General features: G+C 40.6%; 3 protein-coding genes across 5 annotated transcripts; 2 read left to right on the top strand and 1 right to left on the bottom strand.

Annotated features, from left to right (window-relative positions):
• Positions 1-1,635: 1,635 nt before the first annotated feature.
• On the bottom strand, positions 1,636-20,400 carry LOC115769311 (protein SMG5). Of its 3 annotated transcripts, none has more exons than XM_030714043.1 (7): positions 20,106-20,400; positions 7,313-7,544; positions 7,114-7,246; positions 4,584-6,087; positions 2,395-3,765; positions 2,173-2,331; positions 1,636-2,096 (listed from the first exon to the last, which is right to left on the bottom strand). In XM_030714043.1, exons 2-7 carry the CDS (start codon positions 7,525-7,527, stop codon positions 1,855-1,857), a joined length of 3,624 nt encoding a protein of 1,207 aa, XP_030569903.1. In that variant the 5' UTR covers positions 7,528-7,544; positions 20,106-20,400; the 3' UTR covers positions 1,636-1,854. The 3 variants fall into 3 exon arrangements, with proteins under 3 accessions (XP_030569903.1, XP_030569902.1, XP_030569901.1); XM_030714042.1 differs by lacking the exon at positions 20,106-20,400 and adding an exon at positions 8,321-8,536; XM_030714041.1 differs by lacking the exon at positions 20,106-20,400 and adding an exon at positions 8,054-8,238.
• On the top strand, positions 9,056-14,083 carry LOC115769313 (angiotensin-converting enzyme). Its single transcript, XM_030714044.1, has 8 exons — positions 9,056-9,128; positions 11,438-11,493; positions 11,554-12,100; positions 12,475-12,838; positions 12,900-13,466; positions 13,527-13,667; positions 13,728-13,900; positions 13,968-14,083. The coding sequence occupies exons 2-8, from the start codon at positions 11,455-11,457 to the stop codon at positions 13,982-13,984; spliced, it is 1,848 nt and encodes a 615-aa protein (XP_030569904.1). The 5' UTR covers positions 9,056-9,128; positions 11,438-11,454; the 3' UTR covers positions 13,985-14,083.
• Positions 14,319-18,675, top strand: LOC115769191 (angiotensin-converting enzyme). Its single transcript, XM_030713894.1, has 4 exons — positions 14,319-14,342; positions 15,014-15,960; positions 16,574-17,134; positions 18,363-18,675. Exons 1-4 carry the CDS (start codon positions 14,319-14,321, stop codon positions 18,673-18,675), a joined length of 1,845 nt encoding a protein of 614 aa, XP_030569754.1.
• Positions 20,401-20,978: the final 578 nt, after the last annotated feature.

Genomic DNA, 20,978 nt, shown 5'->3' with positions numbered 1-20,978 from the left:
ATGTATACACCCTGTCCCCCCTTATTATGTACGCTATTTGTACCACCTTGGAAGCATAAACACAACAAAACGTGACAAAACTCAATTAAATTGGATAAAAAAAAGGCAACAGGCACAAAGAAACACAAAAAATAAAAACCATAAAAAACATGAAATAAAAAATAAAAATTGATTAAACATTACCAACAATTTGTGTTTGTATAAACTGGTCTTAAATATTATAAAGGTGACATTAGAAATAATTACTTACCACAACTTAAAAATTAATTAAACTGCGAGACGATCTTAATTTTATTCCAATCAACTTTATATAACTTATATGCTGACAAAGTGTTTCAAGAACAGTGAGCATATAATTTGGGTCTGTAGCTGCATTTGGTTAAACAAATGAGTAAATGGGAGTTTTTAGTTTTTTTTTGTTTCAAATCAGATTTTCAAATTTTGATTTATATTGATTTATGAAAAAAAAAACAAAACAAAACTTAAAATCAACAGTTAAAAATCCTGAAACCAAAACTTATAAATTCCTGCAATATGAATTTTTTATACATAAAAAAAAAATCCAAAAATATTTACTTGTCGGAAACTTTATTTCATTTTAAAAAGATATTACACTTAGTTTTTTTTGCTCGAAAGTTTTTAAAGTATATAGAAATAGTTTGAAATACGTGTACGTAATTAGATCTTAATACTTTTCTTTGTTTTTACTACAGTATTACACACGTTTGTCCGACAAATGAGTTTATGTTATCAATTTTAAGATTAATTGTTATATATGTTTTATATAGTTTGTAAATTGTTTATGATTGGCTTGGGCAAAAACTGAATACTCCGTCGCGTATGGGAAACGTTAAACTGGGTTGGAGGGTTAACTAAAAACAAAAGTTCCGGAGCAGGTGAAGGAAGGTTTCTTGACCATAGCTTCAATTACCATATATTCCCAAAACAGGAATATATTGTATGTATGTGCCTCCGGTTTTGTGGATGGGAAGAGGGGGGATTGCTGATGGTTTATGAAGGGGGGTTCAATTAGAAACGCGCTCTACCATATGCGCTTAATGAAGGGATACATACGATGCGCCGCACTCGAAACGAGGCTCCGGGTTTTGTAAGGATCCTTAAACGCCTTCTGACTAAACTCGGGAGGGTTCTTAAATGTTTCTTTTTTTGATTTTTTTTTTTTTGTAAGCTTGGATCATGAAAATTTTCAATTAGATATTTTTTTTGCTTGATTTTTTTTTTCATCTTTTTTTTTTTGTTTGTTTATCCTTGGCCATTTATCCGTATACGTTAGCTGAGAGTCGTCGTCGTTTGAGTTGAAAGTGAACGATTTGATTTTAGATTTCTTTTTCTTTTTTTTAGTTTTCTGGGTTTTTTTCTGTCTAACACAACAAGCAAACTCCACGCAATGCTGCCGCATGAGCCGGACCCCATTGTACAATAGTTGTTGCAGCGGTTGTTGTTGCTGCTGCTGCTGCTCTAGATGCTGCTGCTGGGTTGGATTTCTTTAGAAGCAACAACAACAACAATTTACAAACAACAAACAACAATCAACAACAACAACAACATAGAAGCTAACAACCTGCTGCTGCTGCTGCTGTTTATTTTGTTTGTTTTTTTTTTCTTTTTTTTTAGTTTTTTTTTTGTTTTTTTTTTTTTTGTTGGTCTTGTTTGATTGCCGTTTTTGTTGCCCCCGCTGGGCCGCGTCTGAGAGAAACTTTTCGTTAACTTGGAACTCCATGTCGTTTTGTTGTGGTTGTACAGTGAACACACGCTTTGCACATCCTCTTGCATTTATAAATTTGCATCTGCTGTTTGCCATGCATTTGCCACCTAGCGTCTGCTACGGCTCACTCATTTTTTGTTGGCCTTAAACTTGGCATAGAAGCTCTGGATTTGGGCATAGCGCACGGGTATCGAGTCGAGTATGCCCGTATAGCTGAAATTCTGCTGTTGGCGATTCTTCTCGTGCAGATTATCGCCGGACAAATAGGTGACCACATTCTTTTGCAGCTCGCTGACATGCGGATCGGCATGATTGGCTACCAGATGGTTGCAGAACTGGGCGATTTGTAGGAAAACCGAGGCATCGCGATCTATTCAAAAGATACAAACAACAATTAGCACACAAATCCAAACTTTATGAAACTCCCCCCCTAACTCCTCACTCACCCATTTTGCGTGATATCTTGAGCAGCGACAGGGGCTGGCTCTCATTGTCGCGCTGTGCGCGCAGATGGCGATTGCCATGCTTGAACTCTTGTTCCAACCAGCGTATGACATGGCGCACATTCTCGCTGCGCTTCTTAAGCTCATCCAGCTCGTTGAGCACTAGAGGAATAACAAGGATTAGCTGCTGCTTCAAGGAGACACCAACAATGAGCTGTCACTCACCCGCATTGGGTATAAGCACAATGCACTTTTTGGTCCTGACCAGCGATTTTACAATGCCATTGTATTCGGTTAGGGCCTTGGCATCCACGACAACAAATGGCGACATGACCACGTGGGTGGTGCTGTCGCGGAGTTCCTCCTCCAGCGCTTCCACCTCGTTCTGCAGCCAAAGTTTGCCCATTATTTCGCATTTTTTAGTCTTCGCCTCGGAACGTTCCTCATCGGCGCCGCTGCTCGACTGCAAATTGAGCTTCTCGATGACACTGTTCGTGGTGGTCGAGGCGGAGGCCGAGGTGCCACCAGCTACGGAGGTTCCCGTGGCGCTGGCTATAACAGCAGCTGCCTTTTCCGCATTGCGATTGCGCAAGTAGCCCTTGCGTGGCAGCTTGCGGCACTCCTCAACTGTGTCCTTCTCCTCGTTGCTGGTATAGCTCTTACGTACGATGCCGTTCTTGCGATCCGAGTAGCGACGGGTGCGACCCTCGTTCCGCTTGCGGGTGGTCTTCGGTGCCGTACGACGTTCGCGTCGACGCGAGCACCCACCCTTCTTCTCCTCGCGCTTTTTCTTCTGGTTTTCGGTGAAGCGACGGGTCTTCACACAGAAGCGATAATTGAATTTTTTCTGCTTGCAAATGAAGAAACCAAAATCGACCATCTTGAAGATGCGCAGTATGGACTCCTCCTGGGGCGTAACACGCTCCCTGATTATAGTCTCCCAGTCTAGGGTGATTTGTGTGCTCTGGAATATGTCAAAGTTCTTGAAGGCGAAATCTTCGCTCAGAGGCACATTGGCCCGCACGTCAAACAGCTCGACCAGAGCTTCGCGCACATTGCTGGTCGTCAGCAGCTCCCGCTCAAAGTAAACCTTCCGGGTGAATACATCGATATTGCAGTAGTTCAACAGCTTCATAATCTTGTGCACAAACTCCGGATTGGAATGATAGCAGCCAATAAGGATCTCTGGATTAATGCGCAGCCAGTCAAATAGCATCTTCAGGGCACGTATTGTCGGCTCATTGTGCAGGCAGTCGATTATAATATTCGGATTAATCTTCGTGTACTTGTTGCGATAGACAAGTTTCTTTGGGGGCTCCGTCATGCTGACAGGTGGCACATTTGTGCCGCTGATTATATTGGCCGTGGGCAACTCAGCGGCAGCTGCTTTGGTATCCTCAGCGCTTTTGAAGTTCAGCTGCAGCACTTCGAAGCTGCGCAGCAATTCCTCCGAGTCTGCCTCCTGCGAATTGGGTCGACGTTCCAGATCTTCGGGATAGATGAGACGCTCCTCCTCAATGACCACATCCTCGCTGTCTGAATAGACATGGGCGCCGGCCGGCTGACGTGCTGAGCGCTCCTTTTTGACATAGTCAGCTGTAAGCGGCATTTAAAGTGTATCGTTAAGAAGTGCGAATAAAAAATATGGATATTATGGAGTTCTGCAAGTATATGTAAGAATTCGAAGACCTCTCCGACCCGGGGTAGTATGATCAACATTAACCACCGAAACGTCCGCCGATTTGGTACTTCTCCAACTTATATTTGTTTAAGTTTGTATACCCCTGCAGAGGGTATTATATTTTTTGGGTCTCGAAATGTGTAACGCATGGAAGGAGACATCTCCGAACCCATAATGTGTATATATTACTGATAAGATTCAACAGCCGAGTCGATATAGTCATTTCCGTCTGCCCGTCTGTCTGTTTTTATGCGAAATAGTCAGTTTTAAAGCTATTGTCATGAATCTTTGCAGAAGTCCGTCTTTCCGTGGCACGCAGTACATATATCGGAACCGGCTGGATCGAACCACCATATCATATAGCTGTCATAGGAACGATAGGTCGAAAATACGATTCTTGTATGAAAAACTTTTTGCTTTTCAAGATATCTTAAGCATACTCGGCATTAACTATTTTCCCCGTGCTTCTTAGATACGTATTTTAAAATATAGAATACGAAATGCGGTCTTTCATAATTTTATGCATTTCTGCTATGCAATTGCAGAGAAACGCTAATTTCGAGCACTGCGAATTTCAACACGATCGGAGAACAAATACAATCTTATTTCAGAACGAATTGTCCATTGTGACTGAGGACAGAATTAGAGCCTTAAATTATTTGTGAGCTCTTGTACAGGGTATACGCTAGTCGACTTGCTAACTTCAGTGTCCCTCTGGACATTAGTGACTCACCTGCTGGCGTCTCATCGGGCTCACCGGCATCAATGTCACTGAAATCTGTATCGAAATTGGAGCTTAAATCTGTGTAGTCCTCCTCGTCGCTATAAAAGTCCGTGTCCATGTCGCTCTCGCTGTCGTAGCAGGAGCTGTCATCCGATTGGGCAATCTTGCGACGACGTCGACGCAGACGCATGCCACGGCGCTTGCTCTTGCAGGAGAGCGGCGTCTTCAGATCGCTCTCCTTGGCCTCATCGCTGGAACGCGTGGAGATGGGCTCGGTGCCGCCCAGTTTGTCTGTGTCGGCTGCCTCCTGTGTCTTGGCGCAACCCTCATCCGCCGAGTGCTGGCTGTCCCGTGAATCAGAGCTACAATCCTTTAGTGAATGCGGACGAGCCATCAATTTCTTATCCTTGCGCTCGCACTCGCCCACGGCGGCCAGCCAGTTCTTGTACTCGTTGCGCGACTTACGGACCGTGGTGTCAAACTCTTGGAATCGCTGCTCGTACGCCGCCTGAAAACATTCATTGTCTGCGGCGCGTGCTAAAATCGTTTGCTCAATGTTGACAATGCAGGCATCCATCAGATCCGAGCAGGCGGCCACCAGGAAGGCGTGCAGGGAATACACCTTGGGGGAATTAATCATCTTCAGCTTGGACAGGCAAAAGAATAATATGGAGATTATCTTGAAAATGCTCGGCTCGGGCACGCGCAGCTGTTGGGCGCACAGAATCTTCCGCAAATCGATGAGCACGCAGTGGCAAAGAGAATTAAAATCGGGCACTTCCTTGTCGAAGAAAAAGATGTCAACAATTAGATAGAAGCGTGCAAAGAAATCCTCAATGTTGAATTCCAATTTAGCTGGATCCATTTGCTCCAGATATTCCGTGTGCTTGGCGAACAGTTTATTCAAATTGTTTTCGCTCAGCTCGAAGGGTATAATGCACACCAGCGAGTACAAATAGTGATAGGTCGAGTCCAGATCATAATTCTGACCATAGTACAGGGTGCCCAGCTGATTTTGGGCCATGCCAATAGCTGGATTTAGCTTAAAGGCCTCCAGATAATACTTGGCCACCTGCTCCTTGCTGATGCTCAGGCTCAGCTGGCTGTCAATGCGAAAGTCCAGAAAATAGCGATGCAAATCGCCCAAACTCAAGAGCGACGAGTGTATGGTGTCCAGTGCAAAGGAGACCGCCTCCAGGCTTTTATCGACAGCGGCCTGTGATGGTTCCAGCTCCTTGTCGGCTGCCGTATCGCCTATATAGTCGCTGATGTAGCCCTCACTTATAATGGAAAAGTCAATTAGATATTTCAAGTCCAGATCGTAAATCTCCTCCATTTTAGCCGAGAGACGCTTGTAGTTGAAGATGCCAGCGCAAAGAAAACGTTCCAGCTTCTGCATGTGCTCCGCATCGATGCCCTGCTTATGCGAATGCTTCTTCACAAAGGCAATGAACTCGTAGTAGCCGCGACGCCACATTACTTCGCGCACCTTTTTGCCCACCGATTGATAGTCCTGGATGTGATAAGAATGAGTCACATAACATTTAGTATCATTTGAATAGCTTATTATTAGGATTGGTTTTAAACTTATTTAAAGATACAGTTTCTTTCGATTTTCTCTCAACCTCATATTTCACAATATTGTTTCATATTTTAAATGGCCTTTGGTCTTGATAAAGTGTGCATATTCCATATATGATTTATTATTATATTAAATAATGAATAATATCGTTTTTTCTTTGTTTTATAAATATATATCGTGTTTTGGCTTTTTTTAAGAGTGTATCATGATTTTTTAATTCATGTCCTCAGGTACTAAGAATAAGCTATAAAATAATTTTATTTTATGTTTCTGTAAAATATACGTGGCAGAGTTATTTTCTTCTATTTCTGCCAAAAATATTTTTTTTAAGAATTTATAATTTTTGTTTTTTTTTTTTAATTGTTTTTTTTTTTTATGACTTAATGGATTCCTTGGTAATTTTCGTAAAATATTTATATACATTTTTATATATTTTTTTTATTTTATAGTCCTAGGGTATTGAGGCAGTATTTATATTCATTTATTAGCAATTTTGTTTTCGCGCGAATCCCGATGCAGTGGATTCCATCCCACCTCCCACCAAACCGACCGAGTCGCACAGTCGTGCAACGTACGACACGAATCGCGAAGTACTTTATGCTAAGTCCATCTACTTTATACTTTACTTTACTTTATACGAGAAAGAGAAGGTTCCAAGCCGAATACTAGGTAATCATCACAGAGAACAAAATTGAATAATAAATGAGTCATTTTACGTTTTTGGAAAGTACCAATATTACCTACTACTACCTACTAGTGTGTGCAATATCTATCTTTGGAAGGCAAGAAATGATATTTGATATTTATATTTTGTTTAAATCGAATTTATATTTGTTTTGTAAAATGATTCTTTCGTCCTGGCATTATTTATATAATTTGTGTTGTTTTATTTTGTTCTGTCATTTACCCAATTTTGCTGTTTATTAAAATCTATTTATGGTAAATGTTTATAAATACCTTGAATATAATTTGCTTGCACAGCTGCACAAGATTAGCGCGTTTCTCTTCGATATCGTGCTGGAATAGTTGTCCAACATTTTGTACATTTCGCTTGGCATCGTCCAGCTGCTTGGAGACGGTGTATAAGGCGCTGTAAGAAACATGTACAGTTTGTTGTTTTTGTTGTTGCTCTCACATATGTGTATAGATAATTTACCGATATAAATCCTTAACCTCCTGGCTGAGCGCTGTGTTACCGTTATTCGATTGAATGCCATTGTTGTTGTTGCTGATGCCAATGCCGATGCCGCAGAGCGTGGCGTCTAAATTGCGGCAGCGATTTTTGCTGCTGCTGCTGCCGCAGCCGCCGCCAGTGTCGACGGCGCACTCGCTGGATGCATTTGAGCCGCCGGAACTAAGTGTTGACTCCATGGTCAAAGTGTGAGACACTGGAAAAAATACAAACAAACATGCGCGCGCACACAAACACACACACATACACAAGCGAATGAATAAACGACAATAACAAAGCAACAAGCGTTGAGAACTGTGCAGCTGTTTCTCGAAGCTGTTTTTTCTTGTACTTTGGGATTTTTTTTTTAGCTGCTGACGAATTTTATTTGCACAAAAATTTGCAGCTTCATGTTTTTTATGGTGTTACTTTTGTTTTTGCTTAAATGCTGATGCTGACACACTAACGCACATACACATACGCACTCGCGCATATGTATGCATGTATTGCGTATTGAATAATCAATTAAACTGCGCCTGGCTGCTTATGCTGCTGCGCTGTCACAGCGCTGTTGCTGCTCTGGCATTTTCTATGCAAAAAGACACTTTACCACTGCTTGCGAAATATATTTTTGCACTCTCACGCACTTGGTGTTGTTGATACAATTGCATGCGCTGCGGCTGATTTCTTGCAGATAATTGTTTAAAGAGCATGATTTTTCATTACCTTTATCAGTTTTATATTGTTTTTACACTGTACACAGTTCACGTTTTGCGTTGATTTTCCCTTCTTTGTTAACAACAAAGTGGCGCATGCACGTTCAGACTATGCTCATGCGGTGCGCTTTGGTTCACGAACTGGTTCACAGCTGGCCTGTGTTGTGTTTATTGTGTAGCTTGTCTTGTTTCACATATACAGTGTGTTTATGAGCAATTTATTTTGAATATGTCAACGCACACTTTATTTGATATCGCTGCTGAACATTTAACATACCTAAATTGTACTGCAATACGTCATGCAAATCACACGTGTAACCGTGGCGTACGTGCGCAAATTAAGGCAGGGTTGATACTCGTAATGCGCGCGTTCACTTTATATCGATAAGCTTACGCAGTGTTGTTATCGATTGTTAAGAGCAGCTGGGAGACGCGCGCACTTTTCAAAATGTGTGAGCAGTGACTAAAGATTTGCCGTTAAGATTTAAAATGTAACAAAAGTGAAGTATAGAAAATGTGTAACTTTGTTAAATGTTTAAGATAATTAAATAAGTATACGAAGTGCTTAAAGGTAATGTTGTATTCTTTTGAATGTGCAGACAGTATGAATTTGGTAGTATTTAACATTGCTTTGGCAGAAAAAAATTCCTTTGCTTGTTTATTGGTTATATGCACAAAAACTTATCACCTTTCATCGTTTTTGCTCAATCAATATGCGAAAGAAGTGTGTCAGGCATATTAATGAGCGTGAAGACAGCTTAGCTCCGTATCCAAACATTTCTGCCTACCCAGCTTAACTTATAAATAACTATTGAATCGAATTTTATTATTTTATCTGACAGCTGAAGTCGGTCTCACTGCGACTGCGTCAAAGCGAGCAACGATTAGACGCCGGTCACGTCTCGCTAGCCTCTCCATATCGCTCGACCGAGAGTCCGAGAGCTCGAGAACCTCGAACACCGAACACCGAACCTCTATAAAACTCACGCACTGGCATTCAAACATTTTCAGTTTCCATTCGCGTGCGAGACGCTCAAGTTCGTTGCGGTTCGATCGGCTTTATAATCGGAATTTATCATTTATATGTAAGTTTCTATTTGTTGTACTTCTAGTTTTATATTGTAGGGTGTTGTAAGTTTAATACGGAGACCCTAGCCAGTCCATATATTCTTGACGAGTCTAGCTTGTTTCTGTTTAAATTAGTGTCTCAGTGATCTGCCAGAGTTTGCCAGATCGAAATACTATAAGATATAGGTTAGGCTCAATATATAAGCCAAACTTGGCACTTATGAGCTTTAATATACAATTCAAATCCCGTCCAAATTAGACTAGTATTATATTATATAGCTTTTTAGGAACAATATTTATGGCATGGATAAAAACTGTTAAGTTATTAAATATATCATATATTTCTCTGCAAGGGTATTTAGCTATCGGCATGTCGAAACAAGTTTTTCGCTTTTGTTTTGCATTAAGAACTTGAAACGAGTCATTGCACTGGCTTTAATCAATTTAAGACTTAATTAATTTGTTTTTAGTTAAACATTTTTAATTATCTATTGTTTGTGCTTCGCTTAAATGACTTGACATTCGATTTTTTAATTACTAAGCCATTATTTTTTTATATACCTATAAATACGTATAATCTGACGATAATACTTGTAGCTACAATTTGTTCCAGCTATTTCACTTTCCATCGTAATCCGCTCAGAATCTTATCTGCATTTTCCTTCAATATCGCGCTTTCATAAATAGTTTAAAGACCCAACCGGTAGTTGGAATAGCTTATCAGCGTCTGTTTATGATGCTTCCATATAGATATATATGTATATGGTATACATGCTGACACAGAGAAATCCGTCGTCTTGTCTAGTTGAGCGCTGATCAAATATTTAAAGTTAAATAGTATTATCAAAACATTCAAGAATGTGTAAACATTTGTAATTTTCCAGGAAACTTTGTTGACCGTTTGACGCGCCTGATTATCAATGTATATATATTTATTTATGACTGACTGATTGATTGCTTGACTGATTGATAGAGATTATAACTGGGTAAATGCATTTCTTACAGTTAATATCTTTTATGCCGTTAGTCAACACTTTGATGGGGTGTTAAAGGGGTACGGGTTGTAGGGTTGGAAAGTTGGTAAATAACGTTTGTGAAAATTGATTGAAGAAGTGTCTTTTACTTTTCGGAAAATGCACTTACGCTGCTTGGAAAATGCTGACTGAAGCTAACATGTGCGAAAGTTCAATTTACGTCCGATCGACATTTCAAAGCTCAATGTAAACAAAAATTTTAACTGATTTAATTACAAGCACTTTGACCGCACAAAGCCGAACAATACTTGCTATATAAGCTTTCTCCAACTTCATTCTTTTATTTATTTTTTTAGTTTATTTTTAAGTCAATAATATTAGAAATATAATTTATGCCAGTTGTTCATTTGATCATAAATCTGGCAAAAATCCTAAAAAACTAATAAAATGTTATTATGGAGTTAATAATTTGAGATTTATTTTATTTCAAATTAGTATTTGTAGTGTAAAATTTAGTTCTGTTCTTAAAATTGGGTGTTTTTATTTGCAACCTAATATTATATTTTTATAATTAACATTTTTAATACTTTCCAGCAGGCCAAACGAGTATTTGTTTTGTTTATTTATTGCAATATATGGTAGCACAAAACGAGGTATACAGAAATATCTGCCATCATTTTTGCTTTCTTATTCTTAAAATAATTGTAGATACAAGCTGAATTGATTTTGATTCTATCACTAATTCAAAGAGCACAGATAACAATAACTTGAAATTAGCCACACGCTTTTAATGTGCTTAGACCACAGAGCAACTCTTATCGGCAAAAATACTAGACTATAATTGCGCAATGTATTAGCTGCTTATCTAGAAATTATCGTCCAGTATTAACCAGAAATATGAACAATAGATGATTGTGCAACTACTGCAAAAGTGCTCTTTCATAGACGTCAATTCACTCAGAGAATAAACGCATCAAATCCAGAGAAAATCCGGCTCAAAACCGATCACAATTGATATTTCCGAAACTAAATATCGAAATTTGTGAATACAGAACTTAATAAACAGATGGGCTCGATGCAAGCAAAAAAAATATATAAACAATATGTTTTACTGAAGAAACACATATAGGCTGACCGGGGTCAGGGTCAAAAGTAGGCGACATCTTAATCAATTAAGCTGATACACTTTCCTCTTCTACCCCAACCGCCCGCCCAGCCCAAAAATAGTAGATTGACAATCGCTTTGGCTATAGACACATGATCAGCGTCAGCCGTGTGGGTTCTCTCAATTCAAATCAATTAATGGCCTGATCTAAATTCGAAAAAAAAAATTGTTTGCTTTCCACTTGCAGCGAAGAATTTTGGAAATATGAAGCTGCTGTTGGTAGCCCTGTTGGCTACGTTGGCGGTACGTTTACCAACACTGGCAACAACGAAATTAGTGTTATTAACAAATAAATATTTGTAGCTAACGCAAGCCCTTGTCAAGGAGGAGATACAGGCTAAAGAGTATTTGGAGAATCTAAACAAGGAGCTGGCCAAGCGCACCAATGTGGAAACGGAGGCCTCCTGGGCCTACGGCTCCAATATCAATGATGAGAACGAAAAGAAGAAGAACGAGGTATCCGCCGAATTGGCCAAGTTCATGAAGGAGGTGTCCGTCGATATACAGAAATTTAATTGGCGGAGCTATCAGAGCGACGACCTGAAACGCCAATTCAAGGCGCTCTCCAAACTGGGCTATGCCGCTCTGCCCGAGGCAGACTATGCCGAGTTCTTGGAGACGGTCTCCGCCATGGAATCCAATTTTGCCAAAGTCAAGGTGTGCGATTACAGAAATAGTAGCAAATGTGATTTGGCACTCGAACCAGAAATCGAAGAGGTCATCACCAAGAGTCGCGATCACGAGGAACTCAAGTACTATTGGACACAGTTTTATGATAAGGCCGGCACCGCGGTGCGACCCCAATTTGAGCGTTACGTAGAGCTGAATACCAAGGCGGCCAAGCTGAATAGTAAGTCTGTTTAGCTAGTCAAGTATCATTGCTGCACCATTTAATGATCTAAAGTCAATCCATCTTCAAGCGTATTTTCTTTAATCCATGCACAACCTGTTTTCTCAACCCTAAACCGATTGCAAGTGGATATCCCCCAGTCGGGCACTCTCGACTGACAGTTTCTCAGTATTTAATTCATCTGAAGAAATCAATGTTCCTTATTTGTTTTTATTATTTTAACTTGACCCTAACTTAATCAACTATATCCTTACTTTAACAATTCTCTGATTTTTTCTTAATCTATTCCTTTTTCAAATTGATCCTTTTTGTATTCCCTGTCGTATTTGAATTGATCGTTAATTCTTACTCTAATTCAATTAAATTCTTGATAGACTTCACCTCGGGCGCTGAGCTCTGGCTGGATGAATACGAGGATGACACGTTCGAGCAGCAGCTGGATGATATCTTTGCCGAAATCCGCCCGCTCTATGAGCAAATCCATGGCTATGTGCGTTATCGTTTGAGGAAACATTATGGCGATGAGGTTGTGCCCGAGAAGGGACCGCTGCCCATGCATCTGCTGGGCAATATGTGGGCACAGCAGTGGTCCGATATTGCGGATCTTGTCTCACCGTTCCCGGACAAGCCGCTGGTTGATGTCTCCGCGGAGATGGTCAAGCAGGGCTATACGCCATTGAAAATGTTCCAAATGGGCGATGATTTCTTTACCTCCATGAATCTGACCAAGTTGCCACAGTAAGTTGACCACCTGCACTTTTGATACTTATGCAAGTTGAGTGCTCTCTCCCTTTTACAGAGAGTTCTGGGACAAGTCGATCATTGAGAAGCCCACAGATGGCCGAGATTTGGTCTGCCATGCCAGCGCCTGGGATTTCTATCTGCAAAATGATGTGCGCATTAAGCAATGCACACAGGTGACCCAGAGCCAGCTGTTCACCGTGCACCATGAGTTGGGACATATCCAATACTTCCTGCAATACCAGCATTTGCCTTTTGTTTACCGCACTGGCGCTAATCCTGGTTTCCATGAGGCTGTTGGCGATGTTCTCTCCCTGTCGGTGTCCACGCCCAAACATCTTGAAAAGATTGGCCTGCTCAAGGACTTTGTACTTGATGAGGAGGCGCGCATCAATCAGCTCTTCCTGACAGCGCTCGATAAGATTGTATTCCTGCCGTTTGCTTTCACAATGGACAAATACCGTTGGTCGCTCTTCCGCGGTCAAGTGGACAAATCCAACTGGAATTGTGCATTTTGGAAGCTGCGTGAGGAATACTCCGGCATTGAGCCGCCAGTGGTGCGCAGCGAGAAGGACTTTGATGCGCCCGCCAAATATCATGTTTCCGCGGATGTGGAGTATCTGAGGCAAGTGCTCCCTTGGACAGACTTTGATCTTTTTTTAAATGACTCTTTCTTGAAAAACAGATATCTGGTCTCGTTCATCATTCAATTCCAATTCTACAAGTCCGCTTGCGTCAAGGCGGGCCAGTATGATGCCAACAATCCAGAGCTACCTTTGGATAACTGCGATATCTATGGCAGCGCAGCCGCTGGCGCTGCTTTCCAGTGAGAACTACAAGAAATTGAAACGCAAAACTGTTCTTAAATTACTTTGTTTATCAACAGTAACATGCTCTCGCTGGGCGCCTCCAAGCCCTGGCCCGATGCACTGGAGGCCTTTAACGGAGAGCGCATCATGACCGGCAAGGCCATAGCCGAATATTTTGAGCCCCTGCGCGTCTGGCTGGAGGCGGAGAATATTAAAAATAATGTTCCCATCGGCTGGACAGCCTCCGATAGTACGTAGCTCGGACTTCTTATATATAGCTTAGCCATATATTAACCAATATTCTTCTCCTTCCACAGAATGTGTGTCCACCTGAGTACGAGTGTCTCCCGGCAATTTCTAAAGTTCTTTTGCTCCAACAAGTTCGTCATAGCTTTGATAATGTGCAGTATTAAAAGCCATTTAAAAATCAAAACCCGTTGATATTTATTGTTGTACCTGTTAAGTGGAGCACATTATAATTACAAATTGTGGCCAAGTCTGGTCAATGGTCCCATGTTGACCATGGGCTCTGGCTGTTTGTCAGTTGCCTACAAGAGCTGCGCCTGTGCAGAACGTTATTCAAGGTGTTCAAAATACGACTACGTGTTGAGAATTTTAGATAAACAAGCGAATACGAAAGTGGGGGAAATTACGGAAAGTGTGAAACAATGCTCCAAGGTCTCCTCATCTTAGTAAGTAATTGTGATTGAATTGGTTTACGGTCGATCCTTCTTCCTGCCTTAAGGTTGTGTTCGTGGACCTGTTTTTTTGCGCGTATAAGATCAGGTCTTGGGTTGTCGTATGTTTTTATAAATTTGATTAGGCTCAGCTGTTTTAGTTTAAGAGCCGGTTTATGTAGAATAGGTGTCGCGCTCAAGCTGGTTCAAAATTGGGTTGAAACCTTTACAAAATACCCTGCAACCTTTTAGATATATAAATTGTCTAAAAAACCTTCAGTGGGTTTCGCCCTTAAATAATATTGAAGACAAGTAAGCCTTTAAATTGATGAGAAAGAGAAAAATGCCTGGCTTATGGAGAAGAGGTCTATTTGAATTTTCTTCTATACCATCTGTGCTTCAGTTGGAATGGAAGATTTTTTGTGTGGAACCCCCTTAGAAAAGTTAGGACTTCGAAATATGCCAGGATTTTTTATTGGTTAGGAAACAGACAATCTCTAGAGATGTAAAGTAGTAGAGAAAGAAATAAGCAGACATTTTCTGTTGCTTAAATCTGCTTGATTATAATTGGATTATAAGATTATGAATTTATGCTTGTGATCCAATGAGCTTAAGCGTGGATTATATTTCTTCCTGTGAGATTGTTGTTCCCTTTCTCTTGTGTCTGATCTCTCACTTATTTCTAGCTTTGCCTGGCTTTCACCCAAGCTAATCCCTCTCCTGATCCCAGTTTGGCTGCCTTTTTGAGCGATGTGAACCTGCAGCTATCCATGATATACGATCAGGAACAGTTGGCTTTTCTACAAAATGAGCTGCATGGACCCAACAACCTGATCGCCTTGCTGCAGGCCGAGTTGGCCCACGAAAAGCTGCTTAACTTCCTCGGAAGTATCAGCAAGCGCGTGGCCAAGTTCAAGCGTCTGCGCTTAGGTGATGCACTGCAGCGACGTCAGCTGCAGCGCGTGCCACAGCTGGGCTATGAGGCACTCAGTGGTGCGGAGGTGGTTCAGATTTATGAGCTGGCCGCCAACATGAGCGACAGCTATGAGAATGTCCAGCTGTGCGCCTATGGGCAACCACTAAACTGCACACTGCGGCTCATACCGGATGTGCAGCGCGTGGTGCAGCAGAGTCGGAACCTGGAGGAGATTGAGTACTATTGGCTGGAGTGGCGCCGCCGCACGGGCTTGGCCACACGCCAGCAGTTCGTCCACTTTATGGAGCTGTACAAGAAGACGGCCAAGGCGAATGGTTTTAGTCAAGCTCAGGATTATTGGTTCCATCAGCTGGAGCTTACCGGACAGCAGGCGATGGGTCTGCTGAACGAATTGATGTCTACGCTAGAACCACTTTTCCTGCAATTCCATGCACATGTGCGTGGTTCGTTGAGGAAGATGCATGGAGAGCAGCTGGTGCCGCATGGACGTGCGTATCCGCAGCATTTGGCGGAGGTTTTTCTGGGCAATGCCTACAGAAGTGCACGCGCAGATTGGTTTGTGGACATACCTGCGCCGGAAGCTGGTTTGCCCAATATCACGGAGGCATTGCAGCGACGTGGTCTGAGCACCACACAGCGCGTTTTCTGGAATGTGGCGGAGTATTATCGTGGTTTGGGTCTAACTCAATTGGAGAGGTAAGTGGTTAGCTTACGCCAACTAAAGCTCTGTAAGAGGCAGAGAAAAACGAAAAGGGTTTTTATTTAAAACTTAATTTACGGCCGATTATTCCTACACAAGATTTGAAGATGTATGATACAGCGTTTGCAGCCTAATTTGTATCAAAAACCTGGAGTTGCTTATACAAAAAGTTTTCTTTTTTTATCGAGCCTCTAATACAGGTTAAGATATTACTTGACCCCGATATATATATTGCTAGCAAAAAATAAGGAACTCTTAAAAGTTTCATTAAGATAGCTTTCAAATTGAGACACTTTTGTTGCATGCAAATTGTTTGATAGACTCAGTTAGATAGACTCAGTTCGGCAGTCAAGAATATATATTATAATATCATCTTCAATGTTTTCATCTTTAATAAAAAAAATTATAATTATAAATTCAAAGCAAGATAAGTAATTCAAAGACCAACTTCATATAATTGTTGTTAAAGCTTCCATAACGTATTTGTTTTAAAATTGTTATCGCTCTTCTATGCGATTTTCATAAAGTCAAAAGGAGCCTGCAGGTTTTTTTGAGTTTTAGTTCAGCCTTTTAAAGTGAGATAGCTCAAAATATGCTCTCTCCTTTTAGTTCTCTTTGGACCAATGCCCAGCCTGTGGCCAGCCACAATGAGGACAGCTGCTGGCACAAGGCGTGGCAATTTCACACGATGCCCTCGAATAACTTCAGCTACTGCCCGCTGTCCGACGAGGAGCGCTTTTTCAATATGTTTGAGGCACAGTTTGAGCTGCATTATTTTCGTGCCGCCGCAGCGCAACCAACGCTGTTGCGTGAAGAGCCGTTTCCCAATTTCAGGGATGCGATGGGCAAATCCTTCGCTCTGGCCGCCGCTTCCCCGCGCTATCTGCGCAAGCTGGGCCTGCTGCGGGATGCGAAGTGGAGCGGCCTGCCCGCTCGCCTGAATCGATTGTATTTGCAGGGTTTGCGTGTGGTTTTTCTGCTGCCCGTTTTCTACGTGCTGGATCGCTATCGGGTGGAGGTGCTCAGCGGGCACATCAAGGCCGACGACAACGAAGCCTATTGGCGGCTCACGGAGCGATATACAGGCGCTGTGCCGCCGCGCAGACGCAGCAACGAACACTTCGATGTGCCCGCCAAGCTGCTGCTGGAGGTGGATGATCAATATACCAGGTAGGTGGAACTATTAGGGAGGCTAGGGGACCTTTCCTTAAGTGGGCCAATATCAAATAAGCCCAGTATTTTCGTTACTTCCTTTTGCTTTACGATCATTGTTTATTTTAATTAATCGATAACTCCCTGAATTTCGAAAATCGATTAAAGCCAATATTCGGCCAAATTTGTTTATTTTATTTAAGCAATAACTCCTCGAATTTCGAAAATCGATAAAAGTCAATATTCGGCCTAACTTGTTTATTTTAATTAATCGATAGCTCCCGAATTTCGAAAATCGATAATAGTCAATATACCGCTAAACTTGTTTACTTAAATTAATCGATAACTTCACGATTTTCGAAAATGGATAATAGTCAATATTCGGCCAAACTTGTTTAATTTAATCATGTATTCGATATCTCCCCGAATTTCGAAAGTCGATCAAAGTCAATATTCGGCCAAACTTGTTTATTTTAATTAATCGATAAGTCCCCGATTTTCGAAAATCGATAAAAGTCAATATTCTGCTAAACTTGTTTATTTAAATTAAGCGATTACTCCACGAATTTCGAAAATCGATCAAAGTCAAAATTCGGCCATACTTGTTTATTTTAATTAATCGATACCTCTCAAAGTTTCGAAAATCAATACAAGTAAATATTCGGCCTAACTTGTTTATTTTAATTAATCGATAAGTCCCCGAATTTCGAAAATCGAGCAGTCAATATTCGCCCACGCTTGGTTATTTAAATTAATCGATAACTCCACGAATTTCGAAAATCGATAAAAGTCAATATACGGCCAACCTTGTTTATTTTAATTAATCGACAACTCTCCGAATTTCGAAAATTGATAAAAGTTAATATTCGGCCAAACTTGTTTATTTTAATTAATCGATAACTCCCGAATTTCGAAAATTGATAAAAGTTAATTTCCCGTCAAACTTTTTTATTTTAATTAATCGCTAATTTTCCGAATTTCGAAAATTGATGAAAGTTAAAATATTCGGCGAAACTTGTTTATTTTAATTTATCGATAACTTCACGAATTTCGAAAATCGATCAAAGTCAATATTAAGCCCAAGTTATTTTGGACGAATCTTGAGGTTATTTATGACAGTCGAATAATAAATACATAAGTTATTTATAAATGAAATATTCGTTAAAAAGCTCGAGCCGTCATGGCCTATTTATGAAAGATTTCACCCTATATAGCTTGTTTAATTTTGCTTTTATTTTCTTTACAGCCAATTCTTCAGCACCGTGCTGCAGTTTCAGATCTACAAAAACTTCTGCACCAGCACCGGTCAGTATGTGGAGGACTCTGCGGATAAGCCTTTGGATCTGTGCGATCTTTCTGATCAGCGTGAGATAGGAACCATTCTGAAGCACACCATGTCCTTGGGCTCGTCGCTGCACTACAAAGAGGTGCTGCAGCAGCTGCTGGGCACTGCCGAACTAAGCATGGATGGACTTTTGACCTATTTTAAGCCTCTGCAGGATTGGCTGACACAGCAAAATCGTGATAATGATTTGGAAGTGGGTTGGCTACCAAATTAATGTACGCCTAAAAGTATGCCTTTGTTTTGGCTAGATGAAAAAGTATGCAGTAAGAAAGTGTTTGAGTTTGACCTCGGAGTGGAACTTGTTACAACATGAGCCTTAATAAAAATCTGCAAGCCTTGGCCATAACATAAAATATATAACAATAAAATATATATGCATTTTTACGACAAAAAAAAAAAACAAACTCCTCTTCATCAAACTATTTATCTTTCGAAATTAATTATTTATAAGCAAGAAAATATAAAAGTAAATTTCAACAGCTTTTTAAAATCTTTTCTTATTTAAATATACCCAAGCCTATATTTTCCTTTAAAAATGGGTTTCACTTTTTTAAACTAGATATCCAATTCGATTAAAATTAGATCTTTGGATAAATGATGAAAATAACCTTAGCTCTTATGCTCTCTATAAAAGTAGATCCGAAGAATTGATTTACTTATGTACATGTTCTAGGTAAATGTACCTCGCACTTGAAACTGCTTAATTAACTTGAAAGTAAATTAAGTTTAGCTTATAAATAATACAATTAATTTGTGCATAAAGCGCAGCAAACGCTTTGTGCATGAAAAAAAAAACGGACAGAAATACCGGAAAGAATCTAAAAAACAAATGAAACAAAAAAACCCATAAGCGCGAGACTATAATTAAAATGCAATCCATTATGATGACTACCCGGACAGCTGATATTTAGAATAAAGTCAATAGTTAAAATAAATTGCTAGCTTAAAGATTATTCATACATATGCATAGTTCAATTAGTTACAGACACCTTAATGATAATTATTTTCCCACGCTTGCATTGGGCTGTCTCTAGAACTCTAGAGCTTATACTTTGTAAGAGTACACGAAGTACTTTAGACGCGACCTTGACTTAGAGTACTCCAAAATAAATAACAAAAGTATTCTAGCGAGAGTGTTTGACCGGGCGATACCCTGTACTCAGCTCTGTTCTGGTCGGCCCCTTCTTTCTTTTTGGGCATTTATCGATTTCCGGGCTGCAGAGGGAGCTATCGATAATTTGAAACACACGAGAGTGCTTGACTAGGCGATACCCTGTACTTCGCTCTGTTCTGCTCGACCCCTTCTTTCTTTATGGGCACTAAGATGGCATTTAAATTTGTGTATCAAAATATAAGTGTGGGTATTTATCGATTTCCGAGCTGCAGGGGAGTTATCGATAACTATATTCCTCCCTCCTACATCAGCAATATACGCTTTAGTACATTCCCTTATTTTCAACGAGTAGATGGTATTTTAATAAAGCTTTAGATCTGTTCCAGACCTCAAATACATTAACCCAAGCCACAACACAGAGCTAGAGCTAATTTTTATGAGCTCATATCCGTAAAGGGAAACGTGAGACGCAGCGAACCCAATCCCGAACTAATTACACTATGATTCATATATATACATGTGTAGCTTACCTGTATATGTACGTATTTGTATGCCAGTGGGGCAATCAAGGCATCAATCAGTCTTACTCATGTGTCCCCTTCAGTTAGCACCTTATGTTTAGTACTCTCTTCTCGCCTTATCTTCGCAATTGATCTACGCTGCGTTCATTAATTGCAACCCCCGCCCGACGCTGATGAGTCAAGACTTTGTTTGCATGCGGCTGGGTCAAGAGTGACATTCCTCGGGCGGGTGCGGTGCGGGCAATTAGCATTGCAGTTAAACGCATGCGGCAACACTGACTGCGGTTTCGGCGACACTAACCGCGACGTTAACGACGACTGCGACCGCGACCGCAAACGTATAAACAATTTTTAACAATAACTTGAATGCATTTTGTTATTTTATGCTCTGCTGTTTCGTTTTCTTATGTTATGCTTTAATAATTTATTTTATCGTCGATAGTCGATAGCAATGCAAGGGTGAATGACGAAATGTTCCTTGCAGCCAGTGGGAAAGCTTGGTCACATTAATTAATTGATATGCTATTGGTAATTGTTATCGATGCTCGATAAATGCAATTGTCTTTCCCAATAGCTTATTTGTAGTTGGTGTTGTTTATGTAGTGTAATTCGGTCACACTTGTGTAAAAAATGACGCTTTGGGCGCCAGTTTTTTGTAAAATTTCAATTATAATATTATTAAGTTGGAGAAATGTATTTAAAAAGCAATATAAAGACATAGTGTATTCAAAAGAAGTGTGAACATTAAGGTTTGTACTGTATACCTATTGCCGCTCAACCTACACCAACTACTGAGTGGGCATTGCATTGGAAGTCGCTCAAAATAAGCGACTCACTCATTTATACCCTGAGCACTTTCTCACACTCGCTATAATTATGCGG

This window comes from Drosophila novamexicana, unplaced genomic scaffold (assembly GCF_003285875.2).
Source record: "Drosophila novamexicana strain 15010-1031.04,08,12 unplaced genomic scaffold, DnovRS2.1 tig00004549-arrow-arrow-pilon, whole genome shotgun sequence".
NCBI classification, from domain to species: Eukaryota; Metazoa; Arthropoda; class Insecta; order Diptera; family Drosophilidae; genus Drosophila; species Drosophila novamexicana.
Note: the sequence above shows the minus strand (reverse complement) of the source record. Positions and strands in the feature narration are given on the sequence as shown.